This window comes from Leopardus geoffroyi, chromosome C3 (assembly GCF_018350155.1).
Source record: "Leopardus geoffroyi isolate Oge1 chromosome C3, O.geoffroyi_Oge1_pat1.0, whole genome shotgun sequence".
NCBI classification, from domain to species: Eukaryota; Metazoa; Chordata; class Mammalia; order Carnivora; family Felidae; genus Leopardus; species Leopardus geoffroyi.
The window spans coordinates 86,460,365-86,476,009 of NC_059338.1; the positions used below are offsets into that span (position 1 = coordinate 86,460,365).

The following is a 15,645-nucleotide window of genomic DNA, read 5'->3' on the forward strand; positions in this document are numbered from 1 at the left end:
ATTTTCATTCCTCCCATCCATTTTAAAGAAAAACTAAGGTCCACAGTTAGATACTTTCATATGCTTTCATTGAGGAATCTTTGGCACAGTTGATGCACTGTATTATCATTACATCTATTAAAAAGCTAGTTGTTCAAATTTTGTCATAAAAACGTGAAAACATTTTATTCTATGTACAACAATGTACACAAATTTAAATAGGTCACCAAAGAGACCAGAAGTAATTAAAGAGGTATATTTACAGTAGCACATCACAGTAAACGGAAAACCATTCACAGATTCAACATGGATACTGTTTTTGTGCTTGGTTACACACTGAAGTGAAGCATATTACTCCATTTTGGATGAACTGAATTTTAAACAAATACCTCAATGATTAGCAAATGCTATTTTAATCAGTCAGTATCATCATTAATAAATTCTTCAGCCGCAGGGCCTGTGTGTTGCTGAATCACTCCATTTCTTTCTCTTTGAACATCATCATCACAATCTGTACTGTCATCTTCGTTCAATTCCCTGTCAGATTCAGCAGCAGCTTCCCTTATAGCTTCCTCTGGATTTTCATTCGGTGCAATAAATCCATTGTTGTTAGATACATTTGAGTTATCCTTAATGTCATCTTCGATGTACACTTTTTGATGGCACATTGGACAAGTATCTTGAATGTACAGCCATTTCCGAAGGCAAAGTGCATGGAAATAATGATTACATGGCGTGATGCGAGCAGATGTCGTAAACTCATGATAGCAGATTGCACATACATCATCTATCTCTTGTAAGCGGCTCCCTTTTATTTCAGGAAGTGAATTAATTTTCTTAACAGCAGTCCTACGATTCATGAATGTCTTCCAGCCATTTTTTGCTTGTAAGTAGATGTTAAAATATGCATGTAGACACATCATACAAGCCCGAATTTTACTTCCTGACTCAAACATCATAGTGTAAGCCCCATTTCCAAACATTACTACTCCAAATATAAATTCAATAATATTGCCTGTTGAACGAACATAGTAGACATAATCATCAAGCTTTTCCCAAAGGACATTATAGTAGCCGTCAATCATGAATAATGTATAAACAGTGAGAGAAACAATTACTTTTAAGCAGAGTTCCACACAAAAGGCTGTAACTGCAAACAACCACGTATTTAGCGCATAGTGATGCCAAAGCACGTAACTGAGTAAAACGGGAAGAATAAACAGGCAAGCTGAGACAAAGAGCACAGGAAAATGTCTGCGAAAAGATGACACATGAGAGGCACTGAGAGACATTAATACAGGGTCTGTCATCCCATGGATGAAATGCAGGACTGCAGTTAATAAAAGGCACATGTTTCTACTTAAGCGAATAAGTCTCTCTTCTGGTCTTAGCCCACTTAAACCAGTCTGAAGAGCCAAAATAAAAAATAAAACAGGTGCTACGAAGCCAAGTCGCCTGTCATCCTCTTCAGTGGATCCAATAAAAGCCAATATTCCAAGGCCCAAATAATGGGCTATTGAGGAAATTACAGCACTCATGCCCAGTACAGTTAGTGTAGAATCACATCCACTAATTATAAGATTGCAAATGAGGTCCCAGAAATCATCCCAAGAGATAAAGAAGGAATCAGTTTCATTTGCCATCCTTAAGATGTACATCAACACCGTAGCCTGAGCTGTAATTCTTGTTAGCCAGAAGACTCTCAGTATATCTGGAAAACGAATCCTCTTCCATGTGTCCTCCATTAATAACTGTAATCCATAAATTCGATACATGTGCCTCACTAAAAGATAAACATATCGTGTAGAATAATAAAACCACTTAAGTTTCACGACCAAGACAAGCACTGTGTTTAACGTGAGAATCAAGGAAGAAGTAAAAACTAAAGTCTCTCGGATGTGTAATGGCAGCTCTGTGATCAGGCCTATTACAGGAACTAAGAGATCCAAAATAATTAATTGTGAATAGATGGAATGGATCTGCAGTAGTGTAATATATCCAATGCCCAAGGTCAGCTGGAGAACGATGAGTGCCATCCATAGTGAGGGCCCTTTGCGAGGAAGCAGCTCAATTCCAAAAGCTGATGTGTTGTAGGCACCATAGAAGTCAATGTGCAAAGAAGCATAATAATTTACCAACACTGAAGTTGCAGCTAATAGAAAGGCCGAACTGTACATGTAAAACTTGAAAAGTGATCGTTGTGACAAGATCAGAACAATACTGGATACAAATATACCTAAACAAGAGAGAGAAAAAAAAAAAAAGAAAGAAAGAAAGAACAGGTCATTTGAACACAACATTTTTAAGAATGTTTTTCTACTAATAATTATGCCATTCTCCCCTTACTCAGGAAATATGAATATTTTCAAAGTTACGAACTTAACTAAGCCTCAAGACAATTTAGGTTTAAAGGCCAATAAAGGTTTTGTAAAGTCAGAGTTCACCAGAACAGACCAAACAATATTTTAAAAAATCTTATTCCTTTATGTTCTAATTCCCAAAGTAATTCCAGTAGTACTGTATGTCCAGACCCCAAAATTATCTTCAAGATCAGTTTGTAGTGATACATACATTTTAATGTCTTAAAATCTTGAAAGAACATATCCTTTATAATTTCATAATCACTAAAAATATTTAAAACAATTCCATTACTTTAAAAAAACATTAAGAATTAAAAATAATCAAAATGCACATATTTGCCTATTAAACCTTAGATTCCTTTTTCTTAAAAGTCACATTTAGGAAATCAAGTTTAACTTTTATACTTACACCTAAGGCCTCCTTTTCCTCAAACAGTGAACTCCTGCTGGCTTTTATTTTTCCTGCTCCTTAAATCTGCGTTCTCCCATGGGTCCAAAATCAGGGTTTTTTTTTTCTACATACTTTCCTGCAGATTTCAGAAACATCCTCCAAAGTTCTCTTTTTTCCTGTAATTACTGTATCCTTTACTACAAACAGTCAACCCTTTTTATTCTCTAAATTACAGAAGTAACATTTTTTTTTTTTTTTTTTTTTTTTTTTTATTTTTGGGACAGAGAGAGACAGAGCATGAACGGGGGAGGGGCAGAGAGAGAGGGAGACACAGAATCCGAAACAGGCTCCAGGCTCCGAGCCATCAGCCCAGAGCCTGACGCGGGGTTCGAACTCCCGGACCGCGAGATCGTGACCTGGGTGAAGTCGGACGCTTAACTGACTGTGCCACCCAGGCGCCCCCAGAAGTAACATTTAGAAAACCAAAACATGTTTTAAAAACTGGTAATAAGGGGCGCCTGGGTGGCTCAGCTGGTTAAGCATCCAACTGTTGACTTCAGCTCAGGTCATGTTTTCATTGTTCATGAGATTGAGCCCCACATCAGGCTCTGCACTATCAGTATACAGATTTTCTCGGGATTCTCTCTCTGTCCCTCCCCTTGCTCGTGCTCGCTCTCAAACATTTTTTTAAAATGATAATAAAGCCCTCCCCCCACACTCTGTATGTAACCAATGTACAGTGTGACATGCATCCAGGATCATCTTTCTTTGTGCTCTGACAAGTTTTTTTTTTAATTTTTTTAATGTTTTTATTTTTTTTTATATTTGAGAGAGACAGAGCATGAGCAGGGGAGGGGCAGAGAGACGGAGACAGAATCTGAAGCAGGCTTCAGGCTCCGAGCTGTCAGCACAGAGCCCGATGTGGGACTCGAACTCAGGAGCAGTGAGGTCATGACCTGAGCCAAAGTTACACACTCAACAGACTGAGCCACCCAGGCACCCCAACTCTGACAAATTTAAGTGAGATCACAATAAACATTATCGCCCAAGGTTTCAACTATGGAAACAATATCCAAATATTCACCTAGTTCCACCTCTACCTTACAACTGAAAACACTCAAAATTTCTAAAACCTAACTCGCTTCAAATAGTTCTTGCAATTTCCAATTTCAGTTACACGTACCATTATTCTCTTAATGGCACCTCTAGCCCCACATCCTCCAACTTTGACAGTTATTTGCCAATTCTGCTAACACCTATTATGTCCCTTTACTCAGCGACACCAACCTGTCAGCTGGTGCCTAAAAGCTCTTGTCCAAATCTATCCAGTCGAACACCAAACTGCCTTTTCATTTCTATGCTCCAAAGCAGTGGCTCTTGAAATTACTATCAAGTGAAATCTACATTCCTTGTCCAAACATTCAAGGATCCAACGTGCTTTAGAGTAGCGCTCCTCCCAACACACACAGACCACCACTCCAGACTTCTCAAACACACCCCTTTCTCTGCCACAACTGCAGCTATGTTTACATTCTTCTCTTTGCTTGGTATGATGGGCTTCCCAAATCCCTGTCTGAATCCTACCCATCCAATCGACCCATTCTCTCTGGTAGTGACTGATCTTTCAACTTACCCACAGAACTTGGGGAAACGCCCAATACTCATATACTACCTGATGTTGTAGTTTGTAGTTATCTGAGTAGGTCATCTATCCTGCTATACAATGTATTCTTGATAGCAAGCAAGGTTCCTACCTTGCACATCTATGGATCCTAAAATATTCTGCAGAAAATAAATACAATTATTTCATTGTTCATTGAAGTCACATTGGGGAAATATTTCTGCTGCGTTCTAGATTGTATTTGTAAAGGCAACCGCAAAATACAGCCCACCTGGAAACTGAAACCTATGGAAAGGTAAGACAACACTGAGAAACCAGAGCTTGGAGTACAGAAAAAATGGCAAACGCCAAAAACATCATCTACCCACCTTATTTCAACACGTAATCAAGAAAGACACTGCATATTACAATGGAGGCATTTTACAGTCTATTGCATGTAAAAAAGCAAGGGCTAGTTCTCAATGATGGCTTTGCCTATGAACTTAAAATTTATCCTGTGCCCACGTGTCAGATTATTCGTGAAAAGGAGGGAAGGGCACAATCACCTGAAAGACACATACATGTCTGCACAAGAACCACCTAATTCCTGGAGCAAGTGGTCACTGATAATCTCCCAAAGAGCTGACAGGTGGGAACAGGCCCTTTCACTAGAAAATGGGTTTTTTGGGGGGTTGGATTAGAAACTTTTTTCATGTACGGTACAGGAAACAGAATTTACTCACCCACTATGTGTAATCTTACTTTTTCTATGTGGAAAAAAAAAAAAAAAAAAAAGGTATTTTTCCTGAGACAAAACTTAATCTCCTAAAATAAGTCAAAATAAAACCCAAATAACTTCAGTCCTATTTTATGCCACTTAAAATGGAGAAAGCCAAACAGGGACTATAAATTATTTTTGTCAACTTGCTATCCACAAAATGGTAAATTAATCTTTACCTGTGAATAACCATGAACTCTGTTGTAATTTATAAACCAGTCCTTTTTATTCTAACAGCTCTTTTCCTTAAAGCTTATTTTTATACACAAATGAAGGAATGACTGGATTTTTACAAATATTTCTGTAGAAAAAGTGCTATTTTGCTTCATGCAAATGTATCAAAGGAAAAAAGGGGGAGATGATGGCCAACGTTGTGAGACTAAACTCCAAGTCTCGATGCGCCCCAGCAAGTAACAGTAAGAAACTGTTACTTTTCATGATTAAAATTATACTCCAGGATACAATAATGACAAAACATTTCAAGAATAGTTTAAAATTATTTTAATTCCTACCCAAAGTTTGCATGTAAGGTTCTTACAGTTTTCTTTTATGCTCATGTTCCTATGTATGGAATGTAGGAAAAATCAGCTCTCATCTCACAGAAAACGCCCACGTGCCAAGTAACAAGTCTCTCAAGTAACATTCCCTCTTATGGCCTTTTAACATTGAAATAGTACCAAAGTTTGTTGCATTTTTACAACTTCAGACATAAAACTTTTGGTATTTATCCTGAAGGCCTAAGAAAATTAAGCGCAGGGGTAGATTTCTCATTAGGATTTAAGAGTAACCTGAAGAAGCAATCAAGACTATATATAAATGCTACTTTATGAAGAAAAATCACCTTGGACACTGGAGATCAGGGATCTCAGTACCCAGTGATTAGAGTTCCACTGAAGTTCTCACAGTAGGAAAAGAGCCAAGTATCAAAATCAATTCAGGAGCTTGGAAGATACATACAAACTCTATTCATGAAAGAGTTCAGGGCCTTTTCAACTTGATTACCAAAATAAGCAAACAAAACAAACACTGCCATGCATGGCGCACAACAAAGTGTTTAACCCCTTTATATGTAAAGTCCATTCATACCTTTAACCCTGTCTAGAGACTGAGGACTAAAAACTGGAAGGAAATAAGACATAACATTTATAACTCTCCAGATATCTTTAAATATCTTTTAAACACAATCTAAAGAAAACTATGGAAAAACATTTAAATGCCTAACAAAGTAAAGAATGAACAACACAGAAATGTTATGATTACCGTAATCCAAAGAGAGTCCCAAGCAATAAAATGTAGACCAAGTAAATAAAATATCTTGAAATGTTAATCTGTAGGTATACTTGATAAATAAACGAGAGCATAAAGAAAGTATTTCTACAGAATTCTCATTTGGGGTTTAAAAGGGTATTCTAAGTCTTTCATTAATAAGAAAACTAAATTTTTGCTTCTAAACTAAGATTTTTAACGTTTTTATTAAAAAGAAATGTGAATATAATTTTTTTTAAGTCAAAAGGTATGGGTATAAAATGAAGAGTAAACAAAGTTTTGCATAAGCAAACACACATTCACGAACTCATTCTTTTTGCTTCTTATCCAAAGAGGATGTCATTGTAATAGTGGAGTTTTTTATTATCTTTTTTAAAAATTGCATTTCTGATTACTTATCAAAGAGGGCATCTTCCGATTTATTGACCATGTTTCTTTCTCTGTGAATTGCCAATTTATCTTTTGACCATTTATCTATGGAGCGGTTTTTCCTTCTTGAATTGTAGACATTTAAAAATATTCTGGCTACAAATTCTTTATCAGTTATCTGTAATGCAAATATCTTCTGCAGGTATGTGGCTGATCTTTTCACATTTCTGCTGCTGCCTTTTGATTGACAGAGGTTTTTAATTTTAATATTGTTGGATTTACCAATCTTTATTTATACATTTACTTTCATACATTTTTAAAGAATTTCTCCCTTACTCGAAGGTTAAAAAAACTCTATATTCTCCTATATTTTCTTCCACAAATTTTTAAAGTTTTGCTTTTCACAGTTAGGTATTAATCCACCTAAAACTATTTATATATTGATGTGAGGTATGGACCCAGTGTAATTTTTTCCATGTAACTAAATGACCACGACCTGAATAGTCTGTATTGACCTCAATGTACGTACTTCAATTCTACCTCTGAAACACATCAAGTTTCTCTATATACATGGATGCTCTGTTTCTGGGGTTTCTATTCTGTGCTATTGGTCTATTTATCTACCTCAGTGATTCTCAGCTAGGATCAGATTTTGCCCCAACCCCACTTCCCCACACCCACACCCAGCATTTGGTAATATCTAAATGTCTAGAGACATTTTTAGCAGTCACAAAAGGAGGAAGAGGGATGCTAATGGGTATGTAATGGGAACAGGGCAAGGATGCTGCTGAAAATCCTGTAATTCACAGAACAGCAACCCTCCCCAATGCCCCCCCCCCCAAGAATTATCCAGTCCAAAACATCAATAGGGTTGCTGTTGAAAATCCCCAGTCTATCCCTATGGTGTGAAAAGTACTATTGCTTCACTGTTTTTTCACTTCAAAGGTTTTCTGAGTTCTTTCTATACCACCAAAAATACCTATCTCATTCTTTTCAAAAACTTCATTTTATGTCTAAACCTAATAGAAAGAACAGATTCCTTTTAGATATTTAGATTACCTAAGTTAGATATCTAATAGATGTTTAGATCAACAATTTGTTATTACCAACAATGCTGCCATGAAAATGCTTTCCCATAGTCTTGCACAAGTACAATTATATCATTAGGTCAAATTCTTAGAATTGGGATTGTTGAGTCAAAAGATGGATGATGGATTTCAAGAGACAGAACCAAATGGCTTTACACAGAAGTGACAACTGTATAACTTTATTTGAACTTTGTATATAGTATAACTTTTATTTGAATGCTGAACTCTTCACCAGTCTGGTAACTGAAATCTTGTTGCCTGCATTTCCTTAACTGTAAATGAGGCTGAGTTTTTGTTTTTTGTTTTTGCTTACTGACCATCTGCATTTCATTTATTGGAAACTACTTTATCTTGGGCCCATTCTTCTCTGGGAGTTTAAGTTTTTAAGTAAGTCTTTTCTTAAAAGTAAAACTTTTATTCAATCTTATACAGTGTGAATACTTTCCCCTCAGTTTGTCATTTTTAAGAATTTTTTAAAAAAGAGTTTTGTCACAAAAAAAGTCTTCCATTTTTATGCACTCAAATTTATCAATTTTTTCCTTGTAACTTCTGGGTTTCCTTGTGTTTAGAAAGGCCTTTCTACTTCAATGAATTATCATTACATGAGTAATACTATCAAACTCATCTGCTTGTGTTTTCTGCCTTGGATTTAGATTTGCTAATTCAGCATTATGCCGCACTGGGTTGCATTTCATTTAGCATTTAACACCTCCTAAGAATAGCTTAATATTCTTAAATACTCCATATGCTGTGATTTGTATTTTTTGGATCTCCAAAATGAGATGCTTTATATTCTAATCTGCTGAAATTCTTGTATTAGTTGGATACCAAATGCAAGTGCAGTGGTGTTACATTTTTGTAGGAGAGGAGTAAATTTTTCAGAGACCAGATATAAAATTGGTAATGCTTTCCAGAGAATAGATTTCCATGTTTACAATTCCACTTTATTTATTTATTTATTTTTTTAATTTTTTTTTTTCAACGTTTATTTATTTTTGGGACAGAGAGAGACAGAGCATGAACGGGGGAGGGGCAGAGAGAGAGGGAGACACAGAATCGGAAACAGGCTCCAGGCTCCGAGCCATCAGCCCAGAGCCTGACGCGGGGCTCGAACTCACAGACCACGAGATCGTGACCTGGCTGAAGTCGGACGCTTAACCGACTGCGCCACCCAGGCGCCCCTACAATTCCACTTTAAAGAAAAAGATGAGATTTGACAAGTTTTGAGATTTACAGACAGTAGTATTGAGAGGTCAACGATTATTAAAAAAAAAAAAACAACTAGATAGAACAATTAATTTCAACTATCCTCTGGTAGCTTTTACACACAAATCTGTCACTTTCGGTAACAACATAAGCTGCCTCATTAAATGGGCCTCAAAAATTGAAGACATTTGTTTTCATTCAGGGTAAATCTTTAGCAACAAAACCAGTTTTTAAGAAATTTATCATTCTGGGGTGCCTGAGTGGTTCAGTCGGTTAAGCGTCCGACTTTTGATTTCAGCTCAGGTCATGATCTCAGTTTGTGAGATGGAGCCCCATGTTGGGCTCTGCGCTGACAGTGCTGAGCCTGCTTGAGGATTCTCTCTCTCTAAAAAATAAACAAACATTTTTTTATTTTATTTTTTTTTAAATTTTTTTTTTCAACCTTTATTTTTTTTGGGACAGAGAGAGACAGAGCATGAACGGGGGAGGGGCAGAGAGAGAGGGAGACACAGAATCGGAAACAGGCTCCAGGCTCTGAGCCATCAGCCCAGAGCCTGACGCGGGGCTCGAACTCACGGACCGCGAGATCGTGACCTGGCTGAAGTCGGACGCTTAACCGACTGCGCCACCCAGGCGCCCCAACATTTTTTTAAAAAAGAATTTTATCATTCTCACAAGTATGAAAAATTAGCAAATTACACTGGTATAACGTAAGTAGCAGTCCAGGTGATAGATGTGGAAAATATGTTGTATTTCTTACAAAGTGTGAACAAAAAATTGTGGGTACAAAGCACCAAAATTTCACTGAGACCTTCAAAAGACCAAAATATCTAACAGTATGGTCTTAACTGAAGCATTATTTTTTTTTTAAAGCTATCAAGCTTATTAATAGCTAACACTTAGATAGCCTTTCCTAGGTCCAGGTACTGTTCTAAGAGCTTACATCCTAACTCACTTACCATCCTTAACATCCTGAGACAGACCATCACTGCCCATCCTTAAAAATGTTAAGAAAAGGGAGGCACAGCGCAGTTAAATCACTTGCCTGAGGTCACATTCTTTAACTTGCCAAATACAGCTTCCATGATTTACCATAAAAATACGCATGGGTTACAAAGAAAATACCAAAATTACTGTTCAGGGTTCTTAAACTACACATGATTTAATTAAGGAAAATACTCCCTTTTCCTTAAAGCTCCTTTGCCTAAAGCTCAACTCTCAAGAGCACTGCCTTTAAGCACCTGGTCTCAAAGGGCTTCTCAAAAGGATACGAAGTTGCAGGTCAAAAGAACATTCAAGGCAGTGGCTACACCATTTGCCAAAGAATACATGAATCCCCTCAAACACAGCTGTTTTGTTTTTTGGTTCTGGTGGCCTTTTTTTTTTTTTTTTTTTTTGCTCCACCATGACCTCCTCTTAAAACAGAAGTGACGAAAGTCATCCCTGTAGTTATATTCGGTGAGTTTCCAAAGCAACACTTGGGTTATCCCAAAATTGATAAAGCTCCTTAGAAGTCTGTTCGCTTCTGTTCTCTCTCTAGCAAGCTCTCTCTCATCCTATGGGGTTGAGGAACAAAAATGGTAATTCTTCTCACTTCTCAGTCTCTTGATGCCAAAAAACGGCACAGATCTTGCCCGCATGCATATCCCTAACTAATGTGGGTGGGTATGGCAGGGAAAGAGGGCTGGTAGTTGATCAGGCTCAGCTGGAACCCCTAAGTAACTATACTAAGTAAGAGCCTATTAATCTATGATCTTGCTGAATGGCTTCTAACTGGCAGAAATAAAATGCCATCCCAACAGGCCCCCCCCCCTTACGAATTTCACTTTATTTAACTGAAATCACTTTTATCTACGAGTACCAAAATGAAGCAAAGTATGTTGAGCATAAACCATTAAAAACCACTTAATGCTCTTTTTGAAGCTGAGGTATAACTGACATGTAACACATTAGTTTCAGGTGTAGAACATGATGATTCCATATTATATGCACTGTGAAATCACACAGCTCCCTTTTTGCCACATATAATGAGGGCATTACACTTTTGTAATGGTAAGTAGCAATGACTGGGATCAAGTAGCTGGTGGGTTACTGAGAAGTCTTGTGCTAAAGAGCATCACTGTCCCATCTGTTAGTTTTAGATCTAACATATGATCACTACTATACCATTCTGTATCTGGATAGCAGCTGTATAGAGGAGAAAAGTGAACCACCCTGGATGTCAGAAGATTTTTCAGCCCAAGCTCTGGCAACCACTTACTGCTATGTATCAAAATCAAAACCACTTAGTCTCTATGGCCCTCAGTTACCTCATTTAAAAAATGCGATTAGCACCATCAACCTCTGAGGGATGTGTAAAGTTTAGGTTAGATAAAAACAGTGAAAATGCTTTACAAAAATAAAGTACCAAACAAATGTAAAATGTTATTGCCAATAATAAAACTCAACACCACTTTTTTTTTTCCTTTTTGGAGGAATAAACAAGCAACAGATGGTTCCTAATTCAGAAAGTCTCGGTAATAAGGACCTCATCATCAACCCTTCATCAGCAACACTTCAAAATCACAAGCCTACTGAAAACTGATCACAAGAATTACCTCATCAACAAAATTTGCCAAGTTTCAGCTGCTTTAAAAAAAAATGTTATGCATAAATGCTTCTCACACTGGTAATGCAAGTAAAGACGGGGGATGAAACAGGATATTGTTAACACTCCATTCATTTACAACAAAGGCAGTGATTTTCAGGAGTCTCGGAAAAGTCTCCTCACTTTCTAGCCATTTTTATTACGATTTTCAATACCTTCTCTATTCATGGAAAATGCTAAGACTCGTTACAAGTATCGCTGTCTTCATGAGCATTTTTGGTCATCGTTTCAAGGTTTGACATTCGAAACCCTGTCTCCTTCGTTTGGGTGTAATTTCCCGCAGACGCTTCATGATCATGTGGGCCCGGGGATACAGAAGTGACAACATACGAGTGCTCTGTATTTTGGAGAGGGGGAAACTGAGGCCCGGGCCTTGGCACTACAAGCCCAAGGTCACACACGGCGAGATGGGGCAGAGTTGCTGTTTTTCCAAGGCTGTCGCAGGAGACGCGGCAAGCCAGTACTCATTCCCCAAGAGAAACAGCAGGCAAAGAGCCGCATGCTCACACATCCATGCTTTCTCCCCACCCTCGGGTGCAAAAATGAACAGAGGGCTGACTCTTGACGAGGACTGCTCCGCTGTCAACTCTGAGACAAGTGTCATCTCCTCCCCTCTCCCAGCCTGCAAAGATGCCTCTGTTGGGAAAGAAACTGGTTCTCAAACACACATACACACACTACCCACTGACTGCGCGCGGGTGCCCGCTCCCTGCAGCACGTCTCGGCCCGCACAGCCGTCCTGGGACGCAAGCTACCCGGTTCCGCTTACCAAGAAGCCGGAGGAAGATCTGGAGCCCGATGCAGAACCGGCTTTGGCTGGAATCGTAGTAGGAGTTGAAGATGGCGTCGATGATGTAGAGGCAGGGCACCCGGAGCGCCACCTCGAGCGCCGCCCAGACCTGCTGATGGGCCATCCGCACCTGCTGCTGCGGGGGCCCCACCGCCGCCATGAGCCGCTGCCACACCGGGGCTGGGCGAGCCGGGCAGGGCCGCGCGGGGCAGGGCCCGGGACCACGGCCAGGGGCGGGGGCTAAGGCGGGCGACTCCGCCCCCGCCCTCCCTCCTCTCCGGTCTGTCTCACTGCCTGCCCCGCCGCCCGCTCGCGTCTCTCGAGCTGGAGCAGGCGGCGGAGGCTCCCGGGAGGCCTCTGGGTGTCTGTGTTTCCGGCCGGCTAAGGTCTGGCTCCTCCTCCCTCCAACGCCTCCCCCGCCCGCGGAGCCACCATCTTGACCTCGCCCGCCTGCCTCTGCCGTTGCTGCTGTTTGGAGGCCAGGAGGCTGCGTCCGCGGTCACGCGAGACCGCAGGGCCCGCGCCGCCGACTGCGTCATAATCCGGCGTTAGGGGCGCTCCCCAGACCGTCATCACGCGCGGCGTAGCGAACGTCTCGCCGCGTTGCCATGGTTTCCGCCCACCTTCGCGGCTTTGGCGCCACCGGGTGGCGCAGGCGCTCTCCGGCAGCCGCGCCCTCCTGCCTGAGTGGCTTCCTCACGGGAGGCGGTGGCAGCGTAGGTTCTGCGAGGGACTCCCTGCTTCCGTGGGCGGAATTATTAGCCGCTTCGTTCTAACCCATTAAGCGTCCCATAAACGTGGTTCAGAGCTGTTTGGGAGGAGGAGAGCAGAGGGCGCCGCCCGCCGGACCTACCCCACCCCGCCCGGAGGCTGGTCTGAGGATGGCATTTTCCAGGGAAAATCTCTGCAAGGCCGCCCGGGGTCCTGCTGGAGCGTCGCTGAGCGCGCTCTGTGCTGCGGCCGTGCGACGTGGCAATGAGCTGGGGGTGGTAGGCGCTGCCAAGGAAAGCATCCCTCTCCTCTCTTGCGCATCACCTTCCGTGTCTTCTACCCGACTGGACAGAACTGAGGACACCCATCGGCCGCACTTTGCGAATGTCAAGGGCCACTTGTGATTTAAGGGCGAGAACCCAGGGCTCTGTCTGTGTTTCTGGCCTTTGAGGTTCCCACACTCAGGCAGTCCCTTCTTTCCTCCTCAGGGAAGAAGCCGCACTTATGTTTTTGTAGGGGATCAGAATGTGCCACCCCAAAACATGCCACTTTGACACAAAGATAATTTTGAGCTGAAGATAGCAGAGAAACAGCAGAAGCTTAAATTTTTTTTTTAAGATCCCTGCCCGCCCTCCTCACTGCCCCCGTTCGCCTAAAAGGCAGGACATAAATTTCTATTTGTAAAGGTGCCTCCCTCTCCCTTACCAAGACGAGGGCAACTCAGACTTTCAGTGACCCGCAAACCTTAACTAAATGAACCCTTATCTTCCATTCGTTTCCTCCATTACGTTTTTACCTTAGCAGTCTGCTGTCGCTGAAAGCCTAATCCCCTTTTCTTTTGTCACTTCTCTACAAAATTATTCTTTGTTAATACATTAAACCCCAAATCGTAGGCACGCTTTGAGTCATTCACCACTTAGTTTCTCGCATGGGTATGTGCACTCACGGGTTAATAAACTGCTTCTCTCTTGTTGATCTCTCTTTTGTCAGTTTAATTTCCAGGTCCCAAGTCACAGGACGTGGGACCACGAAGGAAGGTCTTTTTCCCTCCCTACACTTTCTTGCCTATCCATGTAATTAATGTAATGTGGTCATTCTTATTTTTCTGTTCCTTCACCAGCAAATGAGAGTGTAAATTGGGCCAGAGTCTGCTTTACTAACTCAGCCATCTTAAAATAAGGGGGAATCAAAAAACAAAAACAAAATTAAAAAAACCTGGCTCATTTAGGATCCTAGCCCAAACTGTGCTCTGCTATCCGTCTGTATCAGAGCTCTGCGTGGGTGACTATCCTCTATTAAAAACCCTCCAGAGGAAAGGAGTATAAAACTCCAACACCCCTTTCTCTGGGTGGAGTTAGGTGTGGTAGGAAGATTGATTCATACCCAAACTCCTTACTCCAGTCTCATGTTTTTAACCTGTTGTTGTTATCCCCCACAAATAATGACTGCCATCTATCTAGTGCTGTGTACTGGGCACCACGGGGAGGGTTTTACATTTTACTTAAATCTTTGCATCAGCCTTTTTGGGGTAGGTAGGATTATCTCTGCTTTAGAGAGGAGGAAACTGGGGCTTAGATAAGTTATCCAAATCACAAAGTATGTATGTAAGTAGTATGCTAGAATGGCCATAGCTAGTAGGAGTCAAACCAAGGATTAGAGCCCAGGAAGCTTAGAACTTCAGGCATCTTTGATTCCTTCCTCTTCACACCCACAGCCAATCTGCAACCACATTGTATCCACCTGTCTCCTTTGTATTCCCCTTTCTGTGGTCACTGCCACACTCCGAACCCAAGATCCTACTGGAGCTTGCCTGATTCACTGCAATATCCTCATTATGTTATTATGATCACCACTTTTCCTATAAATCAGTCTGTTTACCTCTGCCAGGTTAATTTTCCTAAATTGCACACTTGGGGAATAAACTTGTGGCGCTGACAAAATTCCCAAAGGAAAGCAAACTTGGTAAGATGAGAGGATTATTAAGGTTTATATAGAAAACCTCAGAGACGTAAATTAGCTTCTCAACTCACCTGTTATTCTGCCCTGATTGCAACTTAAAGCAAAAAGAGAGAAGCTGTTGTGGAGGAAAAGGTCCACAAGGACTAATCGAAAACAGGAGTGTGGTAGAGAAAGCAGGCAAGTACCAATTACATTATGATTATGCAAAATGGAGAATTAAATAATGTATGGGCTCTCCAATTTTTATTTAAAAACTTCAGTGGAGGGGCGCCTGGGTGGCGCAGTCGGTTAAGCGTCCGACTTCAGCCAGGTCACGATCTCGCGGTCCGTGAGTTCGAGCCCCGCGTCGGGCTCTGGGCTGATGGCTCAGAGCCTGGAGCCTGTTTCCGATTCTGTGTCTCCCTCTCTCTGCCCCTCCCCCGTTCATGCTGTGTCTCTCTCTGTCCCAAAAATAAATGAATAAACGTTGAAAAAAAAAATTTAAAAAATAAATAAATAAAA

The 15,645-nt window shown here is 40.9% G+C and overlaps 3 protein-coding genes across 4 annotated transcripts in view; 1 reads left to right on the top strand and 2 right to left on the bottom strand.

Annotated features, from left to right (window-relative positions):
* TATDN1 (TatD DNase domain containing 1) overlaps positions 1 to 11,738 on the top strand; it is a 58,083-nt gene extending 46,345 nt beyond the window's left edge. Inside the window, exon 12 of the mRNA XM_045453726.1 lies at positions 11,512 to 11,738. Coding sequence (XP_045309682.1) covers positions 11,512 to 11,539 — 28 coding nt within the window. The 3' untranslated portion in view covers positions 11,540 to 11,738. The remainder of the gene's footprint in view (positions 1 to 11,511) is intronic.
* Positions 52 to 12,948, bottom strand: RNF139 (ring finger protein 139). The gene is made up of 2 exons (XM_045453718.1): positions 12,454 to 12,948; positions 52 to 2,215 (listed from the first exon to the last, which is right to left on the bottom strand). The coding sequence occupies exons 1-2, from the start codon at positions 12,632 to 12,634 to the stop codon at positions 396 to 398; spliced, it is 2,001 nt and encodes a 666-aa protein (XP_045309674.1). The 5' UTR covers positions 12,635 to 12,948; the 3' UTR covers positions 52 to 395.
* TRMT12 (tRNA methyltransferase 12 homolog) overlaps positions 2,108 to 15,645 on the bottom strand; it is a 35,482-nt gene continuing 21,944 nt past the window's right edge. Inside the window, exon 2 of one of the 2 annotated variants that reach the window (XM_045453721.1) lies at positions 2,108 to 2,215. The gene's annotated coding sequence lies outside the window, so the exon portion shown is untranslated. The remainder of the gene's footprint in view (positions 2,216 to 15,645) is intronic. The other variant, XR_006706230.1, reaches the window with a different exon arrangement.